The sequence below is a fragment of the Lepisosteus oculatus genome, chromosome 19 (genome assembly GCF_040954835.1).
Source record: "Lepisosteus oculatus isolate fLepOcu1 chromosome 19, fLepOcu1.hap2, whole genome shotgun sequence".
NCBI lineage: Eukaryota > Metazoa > Chordata > Actinopteri > Semionotiformes > Lepisosteidae > Lepisosteus > Lepisosteus oculatus.
Genome location: NC_090714.1, coordinates 6,348,281 through 6,369,892, shown reverse-complemented (window position 1 = coordinate 6,369,892; position 21,612 = coordinate 6,348,281). Strand labels below are relative to the sequence as shown.

At 47.0% G+C, this 21,612-nt stretch overlaps 1 protein-coding gene across 2 annotated transcripts; it reads right to left on the bottom strand.

Moving 5' to 3' along the window:
• Nucleotides 1–12,906: 12,906 nt before the first annotated feature.
• prr35 (proline rich 35) lies at nt 12,907–20,892 on the bottom strand. Of its 2 annotated transcripts, XM_069181010.1 has the most exons (4): nt 20,766–20,892; nt 19,644–19,736; nt 15,036–16,686; nt 12,907–14,734 (listed from the first exon to the last, which is right to left on the bottom strand). In XM_069181010.1, the coding sequence occupies exons 3-4, from the start codon at nt 16,472–16,474 to the stop codon at nt 13,870–13,872; spliced, it is 2,304 nt and encodes a 767-aa protein (XP_069037111.1). In that variant the 5' UTR covers nt 16,475–16,686; nt 19,644–19,736; nt 20,766–20,892; the 3' UTR covers nt 12,907–13,869. The 2 variants fall into 2 exon arrangements, with proteins under 2 accessions (XP_069037111.1, XP_015215473.2); XM_015359987.2 differs by lacking the exon at nt 19,644–19,736.
• Between the last annotated feature and the right edge of the window lie 720 nt (nt 20,893–21,612).

The window sequence follows — 21,612 nt, the reverse complement described above, 5'->3', positions numbered from 1 at the left end:
ACTGTGGAGCTGTGCAGTGAGCCAAAAATAAATGAGACAAGTGAATAACTGTGACAGGTGCTCGCCCACCTGGGTCCCGTGCAGATGTGACCGTCGCGGTTCCGCGCGGGCTCGTGCCCCTGCCGGTTCGCCCCGCAACACCTGGGGGCGCAAACCCGGGTCTCCCTCCGGCATAACGCAACAGGGAACCAGCCGGGCGAGCTAAAGGAGACCTCCCCCAGCCTGGGGCGGCTGAGGTCCCTGCTACACGCAGGGAGGGGCGCTGACACTAGCTCCGCTACACAGATCGGTGAAAGAGGGGCACAGAAAGAACTGAAGATTCCTACCTGGTCGGACATGAAGAAAAAAAAAATATTTACAAAAAGATGCTCAGATCTTTTTCCTATACAGCCCCCAGCAATGTGCCACAGCCATAAATGGAATGAAAGCACCACCACAAATGACACCGGAAATATCTCCTCAGAATGCAGATATGAGGAAAACCTATATTCCCGTTCAACATTATATGTACGCATCTTTTATTAGGTGTAAAACAAGGCTGTTTTGGGCTGATTAACTGCTGCGGGGTTTTTGATAGCAGCAAGTAACATGAGCGTCAGAATTGACTTTTCCCCCCTTCAGCTTGTCTTGTTCATTCAAACCAAACTATGGACTTATAAAAAAAAAAAGTAAATAAAGACTCCTAGGCTTATATTTTCCTGTTGGTTTGTAGTCCTCTTGATCATGTTGTGAAAGGAAGGCTCTATCTGTACACGTGCCTGGCATTTTATTGAGTCGGGTTGTGTCTTTGGGTTCTGAGACCCAACCCCCACCCTTCTATGACCTCCCGTCTCGTCTGGTGTAGTCAGGGGCTAAACCTCAGAGTCTCACGTGACACACGTAGGAGCGGCATTGTGGGTAGCCTCGGGTCGGAGTGCATAGATTCAATCAGCGTGTCTCGGCTCCCCTGCAAATTGCTTATTCTTGCTGTCCCTCCCGCCCCCCACCTCCACTCGTCACCTCCCCCAACCCCAGCTCATCCATCAGGCCTGTCATCAAGCACAGCTCCCTGTGTCAGGGCCTTAACCCTTGACCTGCCACACTGCGATCTTTCAGAGCTGAGCGCGCAGGGGGAGATACACCAAACAAGACAGCACAGCATGGCGAAGGAGACTAGACTCTTCTGGGGGCGACAGCCCTGAGCTTTCTTACCCAGACAGCTTTCTTGTAATGGGCCCCAGCTTTGAGACCATTGAGGCTGAAAGAGAAACAAAAGGGACACATTCAACTTCCCAAAAACAATTTTGTAATGATCGAGGTGTCCTGCAGGATTCACTGCAGAGATCCACCAGAGAGAATGGCATAAACACCAGGATACCATTTTAAATTCTTGCTCTAAGATCTAAGTTGGTAGGAGAGTAAAATTCACCTACTACACACGTTTCAGCTCTGTCTGTCAGTCTATGCATCAAGTTCAATAATAATAATAATATTACTACTAATAATAATTGCTTACACTTATATAGTGCTTTTCTGGACACTCCACTCAAAGCGCTTTACAGGTAATGGGGACTCCCCTCCACCAGCACCAGTGTGCAGCCCCACCTGGATGATGCGACGGCAGCCATAGTGCGCCAGAACGCTCACCACACACCAGCTCTCAGTGGGGAGGAGAGCAGAGTAATGAAGCCAATTCACAGATGGGGGTTATTAGGAGGCCAGTACATGTCTATACAATGGCTGACAACTCATGCAGATACCAGATGCAGCAGCTTTTCTCACTATCCTTTACCTGGCCTCTCTCGGCTGATTGGAACAAGGAGGTGTTTGCTGAAAGAAAGTGGTTTAGATCCGTCAGTTCAAGTCAGTGTACCAGTTCCATCAAACCTCAATTGTAGAGATAGAGATGAGTGAAGGATGTAAACGTGAAACAACAGCTCCCAGGTTTAGAAAATTGCCACGAATTATTATATCTGACTTCAAACCCATATGTCATCATTGTTAGTAAAACTCACCCATAGCATTTTGCTTGAACTAAAGATATCAACAAAAACAGACAGAAGGCTACAGTCTATGAGGTTATCAAGAACTAACTAACTTTCAGAGTTAATCAATCTGGACATATCACCAAGAATAAAGTACCACTGTAATGCTGTATACAACGCTCCCTGTTTAAAGCCTTTTTGTAACGCAGGAAATGAAATATTTTGCAGCAGGTGAAACCCTTATGATGGCCAAGTTAATAGATCTCTGGAATTATTGAGTATCTGGAGACTGAGCGCTGTGTGTGAGAGTTTATGAGAAGATAGTGTGTAGATCCGTGCATCTTCTCCTGTAGGCATGAGATCTGAGGTGTTGTGTGTTAGCTCGTTTCCTGTGCAGCATCCTATTTTTTTAAAAGGTAAGTTATGGAGTGAAAACAATGGAGTGGCTTCCCATAATCATTATCTCAGGGGAGCTCCTTTGACAGACTGCGGACTTGGAATATGTTCAAAGGGGAGCCAAACACATTCAAAGCAGAAGGCGCATTCGGAGCGTGCTATGAACATCATATAAACAGCCCGTGTCTTAACTGAGCGTGTCTGGTGCTATTTTGAAGACTAAAATGTTTTAACTTTTAACGTGGCTTCTGATGTTTACAGCATTAATAATCGCAGGGTTTCGGAGTTCTGGCCCTCGGCCTGGGAGGAACCTTTGGGAGGTTTGTTTCCCTGGGGAAGGGAGATGAGTGGCGGAATGGTGCGCCCCGCCTGCTGTCCCCCCCTCCCTCCTCCCCCGCCTCTGGCAGGAAGCAGCAATCAGGCAATGGAGGGGAGCTGGTGACCCCAGGGCAGGGCTGCACCTCCTGAGGACACACTGGGCCTGTTCCGCTCGACTTCCTCTTCTCAAACGTGCAGGGTCCCCTCTCCTCCCTGCTTCACTGGTCACTTATCTGCACAAGTCCCATGCATAGCCAGCTCTGGCTGAAAACGCCCCCAATTCAGTCCGCTCTGAAGAGCTTGAGCTGTTTCCCTGATTAAAAAAGCACAACTAAGCATTCTCGTTGCTACACGAAGAGGTCTCAGTTCTAAATGCACACGTTCGTTCTCAACACGCGTGTGAATATACCATTCCTCTATAAAACAAAATGGCAGCTGATGATCCATCCGAGAAGCCTTTGTCTCTGAACAGGCAATGCCCGAAAAGTCCCCTAGCCAGTGGTGAAGCAGCGACTTCACTAGATCCCACTGTCAGTTCCATTTTTTTACCCCTGTGTACTGATGTGGTCTATTCTGTGGGGCTTTGAATTAATTATATTTATTTTACCTGAATTCCTACACAATCCCATTAAAAAAGATGGAGGGGCTGTAGGGGATAGAAAGACATAGCGGATCTGCATTATTTTTTATTGGCAAAGTACACAAAATCACAATATTAAAACTGATTATCATTGCCCACCCTCAAGACATTATTGTGCTTGGTTAGAGAAAGTCTCCTGTTCAGGCTATTCTATGAAAGACTATTGCTGAAAACTAAGGCCCACGGTGTTTTGTTGGAAAATGTAAATTTCAGGACAAAAAGGGGCCCTTGGGTGAAACCTGCAAGAATTGTAATGTGAATGGATTTCTGTGGAACTGTACGACTGCTTGCCTTGAACGTTATAGAGCTGGCTAAAAGTTTTTCTGAGCTCCTGATATGATGTGCCAGCAAAATTCTTCGGTTTAAGCCTGATGAAGTTCGTTCAACCCCATCACAAAGCACAAGACCAGAGCTTACTGGAAGCTAGGTGGACAGGTTTATGACTGGTGGTAAGGCTGAAGCTTTTATTTGATGGACGCACTAGAAGGGTCAGCTGTAGCATAGTTTCGCTTTTTCTTTCATGCATCCAAAAACCCGTTATTACTGCAAACCCTGATTTTCGATACCTAAGCCTCTCTCGTTTCACAAGAAACACTGGGCAGATTTCCACACCAAAATGAAGTCTCCGCAGACAAGCCAATTTCACAGCTCCTACAGTAGTTTTCTCCTCACTTCAACCAGTCCTGGAACGGCCAGGGAAAGAGCAAGGCTTGTGAATCCTGTCCACACTTCCTGCATCAGCACACTCATCCTCCTGGATGACAGTGCTTCAGCTTGAACAACAAGGCAGGGCCAGCCTGTTCCATGCTCCCGCAACCCTATGGGTAAAGAAATCTTGTTCTCAATTTTACATGCTTTCCCCTAATTTTCCAATTTGTCCTCCAAGTTCCTGACACATAGTCGATTTTGAAGAGGTCCATAGCACTAACTCAGTCACTGTTCAAATTTTGAGAGCTTGAATCGGGTGTCGAAAAGCGTAAAACAGCAAGCGCTGCTAAGTAAAATGTTCTTTCAGACATGGTCCTGCATGATTTTGTCAAAAAGCTCTAAGAATATATACACTTTGATATTTGCTCCATCCATCCATTTTCTAAGCAACAGACTCAAGGCAGGGTACAATCTGGATGGGACGCCAGTCCATGGGAGGGCAGACACACAGATACAAACACGCACACACTCACACCGGGGCCAGGTTTGCCAGAAGACATTTTAACCCACCAGTATGTCTTGGACCGCATGAGGAAACTGGAGCACCTGGAGGAAACCCACGCAAACACAGAGAGAACATCCAAACTCCACACAGACAGCACCCCAGGTCTAGAACTGACCTCAAGGCCCCAGTGCTATGAGAGAGCAATGCTGACCACGGTGTAGTGGTGCCCTGCTTCACAGAGCCATGAAGGCACTGAGGAATGCAGGCACCACTAACAAACTGCAAATATGAAAAATCTGAAAAGGGCGTCTGCAAAAGGAAAAAGGACACTTCTCTGCGTTCTCTCCTCTTGGCTGGCTTCTGTGCAGGTTTTTGAAGTCTGCTCTTGCTGACCCAAGGGGAGGGGCAGCAGGAAGAGGGCAGGAAGAAGGCTGTGGGCTGGAGTTTAACCCTTTCACCTGCGAGTCACTTCCAGGTCCCCGCCAGGCTGTACGTCTCTCCCAAAGATTCCGCGCTGGCAACTCAGTGGAGCTTGTCCTGCCGAGGGAGCCTGTCTCACAACAGGGTTTTTTTTTGTGATCTATGTGAATGTCTGATGATGTGTTTGTACTGTAAATGTGTTATTTTAGCAGCTGTGGCAGCACTGCAATTCATCAGTCATGGCAGTGAACCTCTCTGAGTTTCAATCTGAGAATGTTCAATCTCCATCCTGTACTCTTACCCATGACTCTGTCAGTGCTCACTGTGAGCCCCAACACACCCAGGCAAAGTACAACAAGTCACCCTTCATAATAATTCACATCAGTTTTCATGACTTCACGCTTATATTAAAGCTCAAATTCTGATTGATTGCTAACTTTGTATTTTTCTAGAATTTATTTAAAGCCAGTGTTTTGTTTTTTTTCGTCACCACGTGGTCTGCATTTTCTATCCTTTCCTACAGCCGCCAGGGGCTTAGGAGTTAATGTCCTTTAACGGATCCCTTTTAACATGCTTTGCTAATGCTTTGAATGAAACTTGCATTCCCAACGCGCAGACAACCCGGCATGGGCTTGGAAAAAAAAAAATCTCAGTCTGGAAATGGCAGGTATTGAGCAACATTACAGAAGCTTGGGCTGCACTTCCTGTGTTGCCACGGTTACCTGAAGCTAGGCCAAGGCCTACAAGTTTGGGCCTAGGAGACGGGCTAGCAGTGGCCGCTCAGCAGCACGGCTGTGACCTGCTGCCTTAGCAACACATGAAAGAGAGAAGGGGAAGGGCACAGAGGGGAGAACTTGGGCAAACACAGCTGGTTCCAGGGCCCGGTTGGTCCCTGTTGAGCAAGTCTGAGATAATATCTTGGTGTTTGCTCAAGGGATGGATCTTAATCCGTTAATGTGGCTGAATGCTTATCTGAGCTTGCCCAACACATTCTCTCATCCTAGTGAACAACTCCCCCCCATGCCGTTTTTTTGGGGCCTTGATTTTCTGTCTGAGATTCAGCATAAAATGTGAATTACTCACAATCTCTGCAACGATATTCTTTAAAAGCCTTTCTACCATGTTTGGTCATTAGATTCTGGATATATTTAATGTAATTAAATCGCCTCTTTGTCGCCCCCCACACTTCTGCACTAACAGCACCTTTTGGAAAACAACTCACCTGCTTTGACTCCCTGGAACTCTGGGATATCAGAAGGCCAGTTTCCACTGAATGAAAAATTGTTTATGTACCATGTAGCTACATACTTTAAACACAAATGCCGTAGATTATACACTATTTCAGACTCATAGTTAAAAGTTTCTTTCGTTGTAAATGAGCCATTTAAAAGATATATTACCTAAATCTTGATAGACGTTGTGTTACCGCCTGTCATCATGTCTCAGAAGCTAAGCATGGCTGGGCCTCATCAGCACTGACATGTGAGGCATCTTGTTGTTCTAAGTGGTATTGCTGGACCTTGAGGTGAGCCCTTCCCTCAGCAGCAGAATTTCCAAACCAATGCTATCAGTATGGTTACTGGGAACACCAAGAGGTGAGGCCCTTTGGATGAAACATTAAACTGTCCTGAGCACTGGATCATTAAACATCACATGACACTTTTCAAAAGAGTAGAAGGGATACGCTGAGGTCATGGATAAATTCCACTCTGGACTTGTATTGTCTTGAAATTTCCCCCTCAATGTTGAAGTGACTGCCCACTCATCCATCTGATCTGCTTTGTAGTGGGGATGTCCAGTAGGTGCACAATCAACAACTGCATAGTTTGGGTTACTTTGTTTTGCCATTGCACAGAAAAATAGCTCCATTTCGGGATTTCCGTTTTAGGACTTCACATTCACTGAACAAAATGGGTAACAACATATCCAGCACCTGTAACAACAGCTTGTTAAAATCAGAAAGTGGACAAACCAGGCAGCAGGGACAGACATGTCTCATTTCCAGCATCGGGTCACGACCATTTCTCAACACACTATGTGATATGATACACTTTCATTATGTTAAATTGCGTCAAATCCTGTTCAGTCAATGTCCTTCAATCTTATTGTACATATTTTTTTCCCGTTCGACTCTTTTGAATATTCTGTATGTTTATGAAACTACCAATACCACAAACGCAGGTCGTTGCGTTTCGGCTGAATAACAGCCGCATCAGAGCAGTAACCGAAATAAGGTACTCTGTTTCCACCTTGTGGGCAAACTGGAATTACACCATCCCGATATGCAGCGGAACCTGTACGGTGTCCACTCTCAGCTATTCTGATTGTATCAGTAGTGCATCGTCGTCCACACTGTCATACAATCGCAGGCGAACAAAAATGATACATCTTACGGGGTTCAAACATAGCAAATCGTAGTACTGCTACGCTTAGTAATCCAGAACATTTGTATTCAGAGAAATACACTCACTGGCCAAGTAAGTATTAGAAACCTCCAGTCACATGAACCAGAGCATCAATGTGCCAGGCAATGTGCAATTGGGATGAGATAAAAGAACAAACATTACATTTGAATTTGAATCGTTGCTTTCTGTTATTCAGCGTGCCTCAACACCATCTGCGTGTTTATAGAGTTATGTTCAGAATTATCCAGAAAATGTCAATGTCTCAAGGATGTCACACTAAATCAACGCAGGTTACAGCCAGGGAATTGTGGGACTGTATCGGCGAAGTTATGATTGGTTAGCTCTGAGGACTAGTCGGGCCCGATGGTCCTCCCCTCTACCTGGGGGAGGGATCAGGCCTGGGGCCTTTCCTCTAGTGTCGGTCGCCCCGGTAACAGAACACTTTGACGCAGCCGTCGGGGGGGTCAGCCACGTAGACCCGCCCCCGCTCACAGCAGGCCAGGCCGGCCGGCTTCCGCAGGCCCTCGGTCACCACGGCGACCGGCTCTCCGCGGGGGGGGAAGAGAACCACGCTGCGCTCCTGCTCGTCCGCCACCAGCACGTTCCCCCCCGGGTCCACGGCCACGCCGGCCGGGTTCCCGAGACGGAAGGCGGGCGTCTCGCCGAGAGAGCGGAGGAGCCGGTGCCGGGGGCCGTAGAGCTTCACGCCGCCGCACTCCTCGCTGACCGCGAAGCCCCCGTCGGGGGTGCCGCAGACGTGGCGAGGGCCGGACAGCCCCGTCACGGAGCGGACGCTCAGGAGCCTGAGGCTCGGGCCCACTCCGAATACGTGCACCTTCCCCGGCTGGTAGTCGGCGACCAGCAGCCTCCCGAAAGCGTCCACGGCCACCCCCCTGGGGGAGGCGAAGTCTCCCAGGCTGACCCACTCCCCCCGGCCGGATCTGGAGTGCGGGTTGAAGACCCTCACCTTCCCCCCGGGGAGGTCGACAGCTGCCACCATCCCGGCCCGGGTCAGGGTGACGTCCTCGGGCAGGAAGAGCCCCTCCCGGGTGGCGCACCCCAGCTCCCTCACGCGCCTCCCCGCGCCCGTCAGGACGCTGATGCGGGCCTCCTCCCTGCTGCTCACGTACGCCGTCCCGTCCGCCGCCACGTGGACGGCCCAGGGGGACGCCGGCCCCCCCGCCAGCCGGCCCGCCGGCACGTTCTGCCTCAGCCCGAGCCGGGTCTCCAGGTTGTCCAGCCGCCGGCACAGCCCGGCGGCGCTCTGGCTGAGCTGGCGCACCTCCTCCTGGCTCACCATGCCCATGCCCCTCTGGAGGCTGAGCAGGGGGGCGGCGCGCTGCAGGGTGCCCTCGGCTTTGGCCTGGATGCCCCTCAAGGCCCGCAGGAGGCCCTCCTTGCGCTGAATGACCTCCAGAGAGTAGTCCATAGCTTTCTGCGCAGTCTGCAAGGGTCACAGAGCCTTGTGGAAGGGAGCTGAACGGCAAAGCTTAGAGAGGTATAGAAAAGCAGCATACGAGCCACTAATTGAAATCATGGTTAATTACTCCCCGGATGTCTAGAGTCTATCACAGATATGCCATCAAATGCTGGGTTTCTGCTTGAGTCTACGCTCAAGTCTCTACATTGGTTGCCTGTAAAGTGACCTATTCAATACAAGATCGTGTTCCTGACTTTCAAGGCCCGAAACAACCTGGCTCCATCATAGACCTCTGAACTCCTCCGTGTTTTACATTCCGTTCAGTTGAGGCTGGTCCTCTGCCCGCTGTCCCCAGGACTAAATCATGACCTTGTGGTGCTCTGTCGCTGCTCCAGTGTTGCGGACTGACCTTCCTCAGTCTTTCCGAGTGACAACTTCTTTAACTCTCTTCAAATCGAAACTTAAAACTTTAAACCTCTTTACCAAGATCTACGTCTGATTGCCTACAGTCAACTTGTAGAAACCTATATGCTCTTTTTTGCCCACTTACTTTTACTGTGCTTTTCTGGTCTTTTTCTTTATTCATGATGCAAAGCATCCTTGGATTTGGAAAAGCGCTTTAGAAATAAAAGTTATTATTGGCATTATTGAGCGCGCAAATGCACACTATGGTAAGGGTGTCGGATACAACACAGGACACAAGGAGAACTCTGCAGCAAATGCATTAAAGAATGTGAATGAGAATCACATAAATATGACTCACTAAATAAAGGAATGGAAATTTCAAGGCAACAGTAGAGGACACGTTAGATTTTACTTGAACTTCAAGGTTTTGGTGATCCTTTGAAAATAATACTAAAGATGCCTCTATATTTTCTAATAATCAGCCTTCCTTAAAGAGATTCTATTATCCCTATAGATCCACACAGTGAAAATGCTCCAGCCTTACCTGCTGTGTGCTGTTGTGTGCAGTGTTGCTCTGTGTTCTGTGTTCTGTGATTCCCTGTATCCAGGTGCACGGGCTTCTTCCTCTTTGAACAGCGTTGAGGTTGTGATGGAGACAGGGACAAACGCTATCACAGGCAGGGCTGGGACAACACTGTTATCGCCCTGTGAGTACGCTCTGACTGCTCCACACGCACAATCCCTACTATCTAAAAAGGAAGGAAATAATAATAATTGTTTACACTTCTATAGTGCTTTTCTGGACACTCAAAGCGCTTTACAGGTAATGGGGATCCCCTCCACCACCACCAGTGTGCAGCCCCACCTGGATGATGTGATGGCAGCCATAGTGCGCCAGAACGCCCACCACACATCAGCTATCAGTGGGGAGGAGAACAGAGTGATGAAGCCAATTCATAAATGGGGATTATTAGGAGGCCATGATTGGTAAAGACTGGGGGGAAATTTGGCCAGGACACCAAGGTAACACCCCCACTCTTTTCGAGAAACGCCCTGGGATTTTTAATGACCACAGAGTTGCTTATTGTGCAATGATTGCTTATTGAGAGTTTCCTCCTCCAGCTGCCTTTGTGTTCACTTGGGAGCAAGATGACCTTCAGAAAAGCAATAGAAGTTGCACATGCAGTAAGAGGCCACCACATCCTGAGCCTCTGCTGCTGTGAGTTCATTAGTATCTCTGCCAGCTCAAGTAAGAGCATGATAATAATATGACTGGCTGTCCCAATAGAATAAATACACAGAACATAAAATGCATCACTCTAACAACAGAGAAGCCTTCATATTTTCTTATGGTACCGGCTAGTGAAGTACTTCATTCACTCTTCATTCAGGACAGGACATACCAGGGGGCAGTTTGTGCCGGTCTCGTGCTTTACTTACATAACCACAGAGCACTCTAGCAAAAGATTCAGAACAACAGTTTACTGGGATTGTCCAAGCGGCAGCTCATCAGTGGTGGAGCATGTTGGTACAGGGCGGGCACGTCATCAAGGACTCTCCTGGTTTGTGACAGTGCAGCAGCTTGTGAAAATTGCCGGCAGCGCAGAGAGAGAGGCGTGTCGCTACTCCAGTTGGTGCTAACCCTCCTGTCGGCTGCTATGGAGCGTCTCAAAGGCACTCATTCTTCATGTGTGGCAACAGGAGGCATGGATAGAAATCTTAGCGTTACACCACCTGTGATGGCAAATTCTGCCCGGTTTACTGTAAAAAAATAATTGGCGATTCCAAAAAACGTGGCTTCCTCCAGAATTATCCGTCCTGTGGCACACTGCGTGATGTCACTTCCTTTTCTCAGCACCACCTTAACAAAACTGCGTTATGGCACAGGCTGTTTCCACTTCTGTGAAACCCTACGGTTATCTGTGGCAAAGACAAGCCTGTTCATTTATTGCAGCTGTGCATTCGCGTCTATATAAGATGAGCCTATTACGTAATCAAACCCTGTTTCTGGGTCCAGTAAAAACAGGCTGACTGCATTATTTCTATCATTGCAGCTCCAATCTGAAACCACCCGCGACATTGTGGCCCATAAATCTTCTTTCAGTGTTTCTAAGATTCACAGTGAACATTATGCTCCTCCTACCAATAAATAAACCCCGAGAGCTTTGTGTTTTGAGGAGGGTATTCTCTAAACCTGTGAAATGCACTGTCCACAAATACCCAACTGCCTGCTTCTGCCACACATTAACAGACAGCCGTTTCTCCCATCCTTGCTGTGGGCTTGGAAATATGGATGTGGAAATGAACTCACTTGCCACAGACTGGTGGCTGACCTTTCCCACGCTGGAAGCCCCGATGAGCCCTGGCGTTTTAACTTGGGGCCAGTTGCGAGGGCCCTGGATGACAGGAGAGAAGTGCTGCTCTGGGCTCTGACCTTTGTGGGGGCAATCGACTGAGCGACAGGTAAAGGAAACAGACATTTAGCTCGGGGACTAATTTCACCTTTACTAAGGTAACTGTCCCGTGTCGGTCCTTATCACCTAAGAGCTTCAGCACACTGCCACTCTCCATTAGATGACCTCTTTCTGTCTTCGTGTCCTGCTGGTCTTTTTCCTTGTGACATTCTCACTTACCCTGTGCAGCACATACAGCTAGAAGGAATTGATCAAACTTCGTTAAATACACACAGGAAATGCAAAGTCCTACGTTTTAGATGCTGTCAATGGGATTCTTATAATTGCCTGGTGCTTTTATCCAAAGAGTCTTACAGTGATTGATTGCAATTGCCTGTTTTTTATATACAACTTTTAATTTCCATGGACTATGGTATTTAAGGGACTATTAGTATTGCAACCACATATCTAGGTTTATTGTTTTTTTTAGACATTTAAATAAATATTCTCATGGTATTTGAAGTGTTTGTAATGTGCAATTATGGCTCACGAAGGACATAATTGTACATTCCGCTACATGAAAAACTCAACATAAAACATAGTTTGATTGATCTCTTAAGAAATCAATTGGATCAAGATCAGTCTGTCTGTCCTGAATTATTTTAATACCTTTATTGAATTGATTTTCTCGTTTTAACCTGCTCATAAACCATGTGAGTGACTAGCAAGTTAGACCTCTGCACCATGCTGAGCCCTTATAGGCTTGCAATGTCAGTGATGGTGGTGAGAGACTTGAGATTCCTCCAATCAGTGCTGAACCTCCTACAAGGGGCTGTGCTGCTTGTGACATATTGAAAGATGATAGGCTTGAGTCTGCTTATACTTCCTCATTCTCCCCCGTGTGCGGTGACACTGTCCGCAGCTATGACCTGACCCATGAAAAACACTGGCTAGCTATTTTGCATCAGGTGGGCATAACAAAAAAATATTTGGCAGTTCCAAATTTCTAAAAAAATAATTTGTTGGCATCTATCTTTTTGGGATTGATCTCAATGGATAAAACTGAAATTACTGTTCCCTATTCAGTCAGTCGTACAAAGCAGTTTACTCAGTTTAGTTTTGGTTGAGACAAAGGGGATCAAAAACAAGCCAAAACTCCTGCCGTTCAATGTCATTCAGGTTTTAACGTCCTTGTTTTACACACATTCTGAGCAGCTTCATTTAAAATGAATTTGATAAATACACGACTCTTGCACAACCCTGCATATTGCAAAAGCTCCGTATCATAGCCTGTATGTATGTCTCAAAGTTGCCATTTGTGATTTGTAAAAGGCACAGTCAAGGTGGTAAAAATACAGCATGTAAAAACCTCAACTCAGACAGATTTGTGCTTTCAATTCTGTTTAATTTCAAGGAAGTACAAAAGCTTGTCTCTGAAAGATTGTCTGCACGCTCCTGGGTCATACATCCAGGTCAGGAGTTCCAAGGGTGACCCTCTCATAGATTTACTTTATACAGATCAAACACTGTGTGAATGTATATACAAGTTAAGCTTTTTAACGAAGGTAAAAGAATCGTGGTCATTGCCTACTCATCCTAGACGTCCTGGAAAGAAATCACGTGTTTTTCAGCTGGAATCTTGCATCAGGGTATTTTCCATTGTCTAGGACCTAACAGGTATGGTAATATGGCTATTGAATGTTTGAGTGGCCCGACTTTGATTTAGTCTTTTATTACATCAGAATTACACACAGCAACACTATTGTGCGAGACGGAAAACCCTTTTCCATTTCATACTGCAGGTACTGAATGAGTGCTCAGCATGAAAAGGTGGTAAGGGAGGGAATTTGACCAGGAAATGCTTTGTTATGTCCGTGTGTGCAGGTTGTCTTCTGGCATCTTCAATATCAACAGGCATGATCGGTTTTGGCTATTTTTCCCCCATGACAAAGATACAGAACTCTCAAATCAATAACAGCAGCCTATGGAGTTTCTAAGTACCCCAGATACAGTACACCAACTACTCAGCTAGTATGTCCTTGCTAAGAAGTCTTGCATGGTCTTCGTGGAGCAATGTTCATCACATGAACCTCTGACATGTCTTGAGAGAGTCTCTGAAGTTCTGTATGTAGATCAATACTCTTGATCACAGAAACCACGGACAGCAGCACATCAAATAGTCATGACAAAGTCCAACAACTACGACCAGAACATGGACTACAGTTGCAGTGAATGGGCTGCTGTAACCACGATTCTTCCTTGCCACCTCCTACGTTTAGCTGTTCTTCTGAGCTGGATCCCTCCAAGCGGCGAGATGGGTGGCCGATGTCAACCAGTCTGCAGGAAAACCAGCTGTTAGGGGTCGCCGGGTGTGAGGGGGCTGGGAGGTGGCAGCATCTCCCCGGGGTGATCTTTGGACGAGGGCCTCTTCAGTGTCTTGGCACTAGAGGTAAAGTCGGCGAAGACCAAGGGAGCCGAGCGACCATCCGGACACAGGAGCACGCTGGAGTCTGCCTCGCATTTGGTCGTCCTGCTGGGCCACAGGGCCTCGACGGGGGGCGGCCGGATGCCCAGACTACTGGGTGACACCACCTCCGTCTTGACCACAGCGCCCGGATGCGTGTCACCCAGCTCAGAGTGGCTGATCTTGATCATGACATCTTCAGCCTGGCAGCAGCTTTCCTGGGACAGGAGTTTTCTGCCCAGTGGGACTCCCTCCTCCTCCTCCTCCTCCTCCTCCTCCTCCTCCTCTTCCGTCTCCCCCAGGATGCTTCCTTTGCCTTCTGAACACTGACCTTCTCCCCCGCTGCCAACCACTTTGCAGTCTAGAGCCTTCTTGACCGAGAGGTCCAGGGGTCCTTCATGCTGCCTGGTGGTCTTCTCCAGTGCCTGGTGGATGTGCGACAGCTCACTGCGAATTTTACAGAGGTGGTCCCTCAGGTAGCGCTGGCCGGGGCTGTCCTCCTTCGCCAGGTGAGAGATCTTGCGATCAGCTTCCTGGTACTCCTGCAGGGCCTTGGAGAGGTCACCTAATAGCCCGGCTGCCGCATCCGACTCCTCCCGCCTCCCTGAATATCTGTCCTTCGCTTTCCCAGGCTTCAGAGGGGATGAAGGCTCTAGCAGGAGGCCTCTGGACTCTTGTCCCTCTGCTGGACACTTTCTGCTGTCTGAGTGCCATTCCCCTGCAGGCCTGGTTGGCAGAAGAGAGGTGCGAAAGGTGCTGAAAAAGAATGCAACAGCACAAAAGAGGGTTGGAGAGCAGAGCCTTTAAAGACCACTGAAATACAGCACCAGCTCAGAATCAAAGAAGCAAAACAAACTGTGACTGGCATCTGAATAATATGCCAGCTTTTTCTCTCAGTGAAATACAGCACTCTTCTGCCCGTGAGATCCAGGTATACATCCTACACCTTTCAATAACCTATCCATACTGAAAAAGAAATCTGATCAAGAAGGGAAGCCTAATGTCGTTTTAGAGACACGCTGCATGGTAACACAGATTCAAGCTCTCTAATACCCACCTGCCATGAAAGAGGAGTTTTTCGGTTCCTGCAGTGAGTGATGGGGCACCGTGCGTGTTCTTGAGAAGGTCTCGTGTGCTTCCCAGAAAAGGCTTCTTCTCCTGGGGGCCTTCCTGATTCTCCAGGGGCACCCCGGTCCTCTTGGCGTTCTGTTCTCTTAGCGAGGGGACATCCTTGGGGCTCCAAAACCCCATCTTGTTGTCCTTACCTGCAGCTAGGTGGGACTTCTCTTCTGCTGCCCCGTAGCCAGGCTCAGCTGACCCCGCAACCTGCTGGTGGGAGGCCCACAGAGCTGGGGGAGCCCCGTTGGTACTGGGGCGCAAGGCGGGGACCTTCCACAGGCCAATCTTGGGCGCATAGCTCACTTGCGCCTTCGGCTCCAGCCCAGCTGGGGACTGTCGCCCGGGCTTGACGCCCTTGCTGGAGTCTTGCGTGGCTGCGAACGCATGTTCGCAGAGCAGAGGGTAGTAGAAGCGAGGTGGCAGGACGGACCTTTCCGAGGGGGGCACGGACCCGGAAGGAGGGTGCATGAGCTGTGCAGCGGATGCGAGGAAAGGGAGCTGGGCGAGCTGGGCGTGGGCCGGGGTTGCTCCAGGCACTGCGGGGTTGAGGTACGAAAACAGGCCTGGGCTTAGGGGGTAACTGACACCCAGGACTGAGAGATTCAGCGCAGGGGCTTCCTGGCATTCTGCAAAGGGTTGCACGGGTGGGTAGCAGGACATGGAGCCGCCATCCGCGAGTGAACCTTCTGCGTTTGCCTTCCTGTGGCTGGTTGCCAGCAGACGCCACTGCTCCGAGAGGAGGCTGGGACCAGTCAGGCAGGTCTTAGAAAGTTTATAGTGCTTCAGCTTAGCCTCTACCTCTACCGCCCGGGCATTGAGAAGCTGGTCTTCAAGGGAGAAGACATCTGTGATAACAAAATCGGCCTCTGTTTGTTTGGGCCTCTTCGTAGTGTTTCGGGGGCCGTTGTCAGTTTGGTCTCTGGCCTCTTTGGTGGGCAGGGTTTCCTTTAGTCCCTCCCCTTGCCCTCTCTCCCTGTCGATTGGATCCTCACCTTCCTCTGGCTCCTCCCCCCCAAAGGGGACCTCTGACTGCGCGGCTTTTGATTGGTCCACAGGAACTGGGCTGGACTCCACCTCCTCGCGACCTGACCCTCGGAGGCGTGCCCCCGGCTGTAGAGGTCGAAGTTCAGGGTGTAGGAGATTGCCCTTTTTGTAGGGCCATTCAGACTCAATGAGCAGGGAGAGGGAGTTCTTGCACAGGCTGTACTTCATGTGGTTGTACAGGTGGGACTTTTCCATGCATGTGAAGGGACACTGGAAGCATTTATAGTTATAGGGTTTGCCCCACGGTCGTGGGATGTAGTGCGGCTTTTTGGGCTTGCGTTCCTTGTGCTTATACACTGAGCTAACCTTGCAGGTCAAGTCTTCCTTTGACATGGTGGTGAAGGGAGATCTAGAAAATCTAGAACCTTAGAATATAGAGAAGGGACTAAACTGAACAATCTCAAACAGCCGACATACAGCGCGTCAGGTTGGATATTTTGGCGAGATCAGATTTGTCCTCGCACAGCTGGTGCTGGTGCTGTTCAACAGATCTGTGTTCTGCGTGGGGCCCTCGATTCTCCTTAAGGAACCCAGTCCTGACCGGGCTGTAAAAAAAAAAGGAAGACAATTTCAAATCACACCATGAAACACCCGCACCTCTCCATTTTCAGCAACCACTTTATCTTGGTGGCGATAAAGCTCAGTTATAGAGGTACCAGTTACAGGCAGATGAGTGCACAGCTCGTTTAACGCCGAGTTATTTTGAAAGCTGTTGAGAGGGCTTTGATAATTCTGAAAGAGCAAAAGCGCCAAAAAAATCTTTGCAGAAAAATAAGAAAAACAGGGCCGCAGAGAGAGCGACAGACTAAGTCAGGCAGGACAGGAGATGGTGTGGGAGTGTGTCTCCTTGCTTCAGCGTGTGTCTGGTGGAGTACAGTTGCTACTAACCTATCTGCAGGGCGGACTGTGCCGATGTGTTCTCACTGTACCTGCCAGAACTAATTATTTCCAGTGCTGTACCAGGCGCTAGCAGAGCTCAGGGCTGGGTTTCCAAGCGGGCAGCCCTGGGGGGCCCTGCACCTGTGTCGGGGAGGGTCCCTGGTGAGCCACTGTGCCGCGCGGGGGGATCGTGCGAATGGAAACTCCCCAGGGGGCTGCCCCTGGCACCGTGCAGCCAGGGTGGATAGGTGGGTGGGCGAGGGGAAACAGCAGCTTCTAATGAGAGACTAGCACAGTACCCACAGGGCATCATTAGTGCCAGGGCTGGAGGATCTGGGTCAGAGCTCAACGCTAGAGTGTACCCTGCCTGTTCTGTACTCCCCGTGGTTTCGTGCCAGCTACCTTCATGTGTGCCCACTGCCCACTGCCCAGTGGTCAGTAGAGCTTGAATTCACCATGCCACATCATGTTCTCCCCTACAGGCAGCGCCATCTACTGGATGTGTTCAATCACTGCGCACCAGATCTGTGCCTGGCACCTCACCCCCTCTGGCTCCTCGCCCTGTCGGGGCGAACTCGCGCTGGGGAGGGCGGCGGAGGTTAACCGCGTGCCCGCTCGGCGGGGAGACAAAGTGCTCCTGATTTGACCAAAAGCTGACAAAATTCACAACAAAGTCTACGTCCCCTAATGGAAAAAGAATCGCCGACCAAATAAAGCACAAAATTAAATGCCGGTTTTAATTCAAGGGCTGAAAGAAAATGGACTCACTTTTCCCTTAGATTAGCAACATAAAAACTTTTTTTTTTAATCTAGTGAGATTTCATAACATTTTCATAACATTTTTCGAAAGAGTAATTTAACATATATAATGTAGGCCACTGTAATTTTTATATTAAATACAAGAGATTCAGAAACATCTTAAATGTTTTACTACTGGATGGCATTCCTTGGACGGTCCTGTAATCAATTGTGCTTCATGGAGGTGTGAAATGCTTATTCAATTTGGGTTAAGTAAAAAAAGCAAATACGCTCGCCTCAAATTTTTTCTTTTGCAAAACTGCAATACACTCAGGCATAGTACAGACATAGATAATATTAAATCATTTGCTCCCTTTCTAAAGCCAGGCTAGGCTGAGCAGAATACAGTTAATGAGCACTTAACATACCCTTTCCAATACCAGCCTTCTCAACAAAAACATTTGCAACAGTAACACTTTCTACTGTACTCACTGTATAATTCATTGGAGGCCCCTAAAGGAAGAAGGAATAATTCAGCCATATGGATTTAATGTCAGATGCAATTCCTGTCACAAATCTAAACTTGAGCTCCATATGGGTCTTCAGTTTTCCAGTGCTGTTTATCCCGACGATGATCGCAAATGTTAAACGCTCCATCATGAAATACAGGAGTAATCCTGATCTTAGGTCAGACTACAAAGATGCTACAATTTAAAAAAAAATTAAGGGGCAGATCGATCCATTTATTTGTACACATTTAATCACCATGACTGACAAACAATGTGGGTTTTGCATATCATGTGCTCCTAGTAACTCAATTTTATTTGCTCTGTTATTCAACAATATTAATTAGTTGAAGTATACCCTGCTTTGTGAATAGTTCTCTTGGTGGGACAATGTTAACTATCAGGACAGGATAAATACAGTTTCTATGGATCATCGATCAAACTAAATCGATCATCACGATACGGGACATGAGGTATCTGAAAACCACATGCCACTGTGCATGAAATAATCGAGCCTTTCCAGTCCAGTATTAAAACTGGTGCCCGAGTATGCAATTATGACAATTTTATTTTTCAGTAAAGCCTTCTTAGAATTAACTAGATTTAATCGTGCGTACACGGTCAGATAACAGCTCAGAATCTAAATTATCGCATGCTCCATTTTAAAAAATCGATTCATGTTTTTCCTCTTTCTCCGTTTGCCTTCAGTAGACATTTTTTTAATGTTTTACATTTTTTAAAACGTTACAACCCCAGTATTTCTAAGCAAGGGGGTTTTGAGTTTTGTTGCGTGTTTCGATGACATTGCCTTCCCCTGATGTTGAACCAGTTAACTACTGTGACTCTGAAAAAGCCTTGGATTATCTTTTTGGGTGAAACCTGAATGAATGTCGGACTCGAAGATTCTTGCTCGATTCTGTGCAAGCAAACAGTGTAGTGTGAAAACCTTAGTTAGTTCTGGTCTGGCTAACATTTATTCCTTGCATCTGTGACCATCATAGACTGACATTTTCGGTTGTTTGGCTTTTACAGATAACGCATGGAAAATACAATTAAAAGCTGCTTAGATTCCAATTTCCTTACTGTTATAACAATAAAAAACAAAGCATTTTTATAGAGCCTTCCCATCTCGTTCGTGATCTGAACATTTAGTGCTGCCCTCTATATTTTCAACTGTATCTGAATGAGCATCGATATTCTTTAACATTGTTTAACTGTGCTGACTTCTCGTTTTGTTCTACTGCTCTTGCGAGTACTAGAAAGGCGCAGCTGTTTTGGTTTGACAAAGATGGGTGGCGCGTGAATTGATCTGCAGAACACATCACTGATGGCGCAGGGCAGACAAGTAGCGGGCAATTCTATTTACAAAAAAGTCTCACCCTGGCAGCAGCAGGACGTTGTAGGCCAGAGTTCTCCAAAGGCCTGGTGAGAGAACGACTCCTGCCCTCAAGCTTCCTGAACCACACTCAGCCCTTAAATGGAAAAAAAACAGCTGCTGTAGGGGCCCGGTCAATAAAATTCATTTTTACAGTTGATTTTTCACTGCCGGCTAGCATTAACAACACCCGTTCTCTGTTGCTGGGCTCTCTCCTGCTGTTTTCAACCCCTCCAGACTTATTTGAAGCTTTTAGGCTCATGTTCAGCCACTCTGGTCTGCTCTAGAGAAATATCAAATCGCTTCAATTAAAAGGTTAACCGCCCTAAGAGCTCTTGTCCAGCTACGCAGCTCCAAATTGACAGAGGTGGGAGAGTGTTTTTTTTAAAGTTTAAAATTTAAAGTATTTTCCTTCACAATCCATTGTCAACAAGTATGAAGAATTGTTGCCTATGTGGGCATGGAAAACGCTTCATTAAAGAGAGAAAAATGGCGGCAACACACTTTTGAAGATATAAAATTAAAATATTAATTAAAATCAAATGATCTATTGGGTTTCACTGCTTCCAGACTTTTGAAAAGACTTTTTTGAAACCCTTTTGTCCTTTTTGGCTCAATCACTGATGTTTATTGTGAACCAGAGCATAGCACCAGCATATGACCCCTACATTTCTGAGACCCAAATAGAACAGGAAACAGCCTTGTCCGTTGAGCCGACAGAATTACCAGCCTCAGCTCACAAATTCTGAGGAGCACAGTCTCATCGGCTCTACTGATTTCAGTTAATAGACCTTCCCGTGTTCATGTTGTGACATTACTTAGAAATTATTTAGCTTCAAAGATATTTATTAGCTTTTTTCTCTTTGAACTTGTTTATATATTATGGGCACTTTTTTTCCCCCTAAACACTCATTACGTCTACACGTTTCAAGTCCATGTCATTTAGGTTTGCAAACCTGTCTCATCGCTTGCCATGTAATTTTCAGCTGAACTCTTTTCACGTGCTGGTCAGTCTAGTTTTAACACGTCGTGGTACACGGTGCTGTATAACAAGCATCAGGCAAAACAACCTAGCTCATTCTCAGATGAGTCTATTAACTAAAGAAAATGAATCAAACATCTTTACCGTGTTTTCCAGTCAGCGGCGCGTCCGGTGTTGGATACTTTCTATTCGATTTCCTGCCCCAGTTGCTTTGACAATGTCCTGTTCAAAAAGTAGATTTTTAGAACTTCAGCAAGAAAGAATAAAGAGAAATACATACTATCTTGTAAAAAATGTACTGACCTAATAATGGCTTCTCTAAATTGCGTTTAGCGAGCACAGCGGTCTATTCACATAACTGGACTCCCTCCATTACAACATTAAATATCTGTTATCTATCTCTTGGTCCCCTTAGTGTTACACATTTAAAAAAAAATATATTAAACATATAGAATATACAGATACAAATACAACAAGAGGATCAGAACAAAAGAAAAAAAACGCAGCAGAAAAAAGCATTTAACTTCCAGAGGTAATTAAGTAATTATGTGATCCTTAGTGTTACACATATCACAAAGCCTCTTGCACTGTATAACGTATGTACTATGCAATGACAGCTTCCGTTAATTACACTGTAGCTGTGATCTATTGTCACATTTCTGTATCATTATGATGTTACCAGACCTTCCTGTGTTTATGGTGTGACATTACTTAGAATTCATATAGTTAGTATATAGTTTTCATTGCTCTGAAACCTTTTACGTTGTTTCAGCGACTTAACAAATTAAGAAACATCGTACACAACAAAATAATTCTCAAAAGTCCGGTAATAAAAGAAGGCCGTTGGTTTGTCTTTATACAGCCCTTAGTGGAGCTGTGCTGTCGCTCTCTTCGGATCATCTTCATCTACATTGTAGCCGTGTTAGCTACGGATGTCAAACGGAATATATTTCTGGGTTTTTAATAAGGATCAAGAAAAGGTTAATTCCAC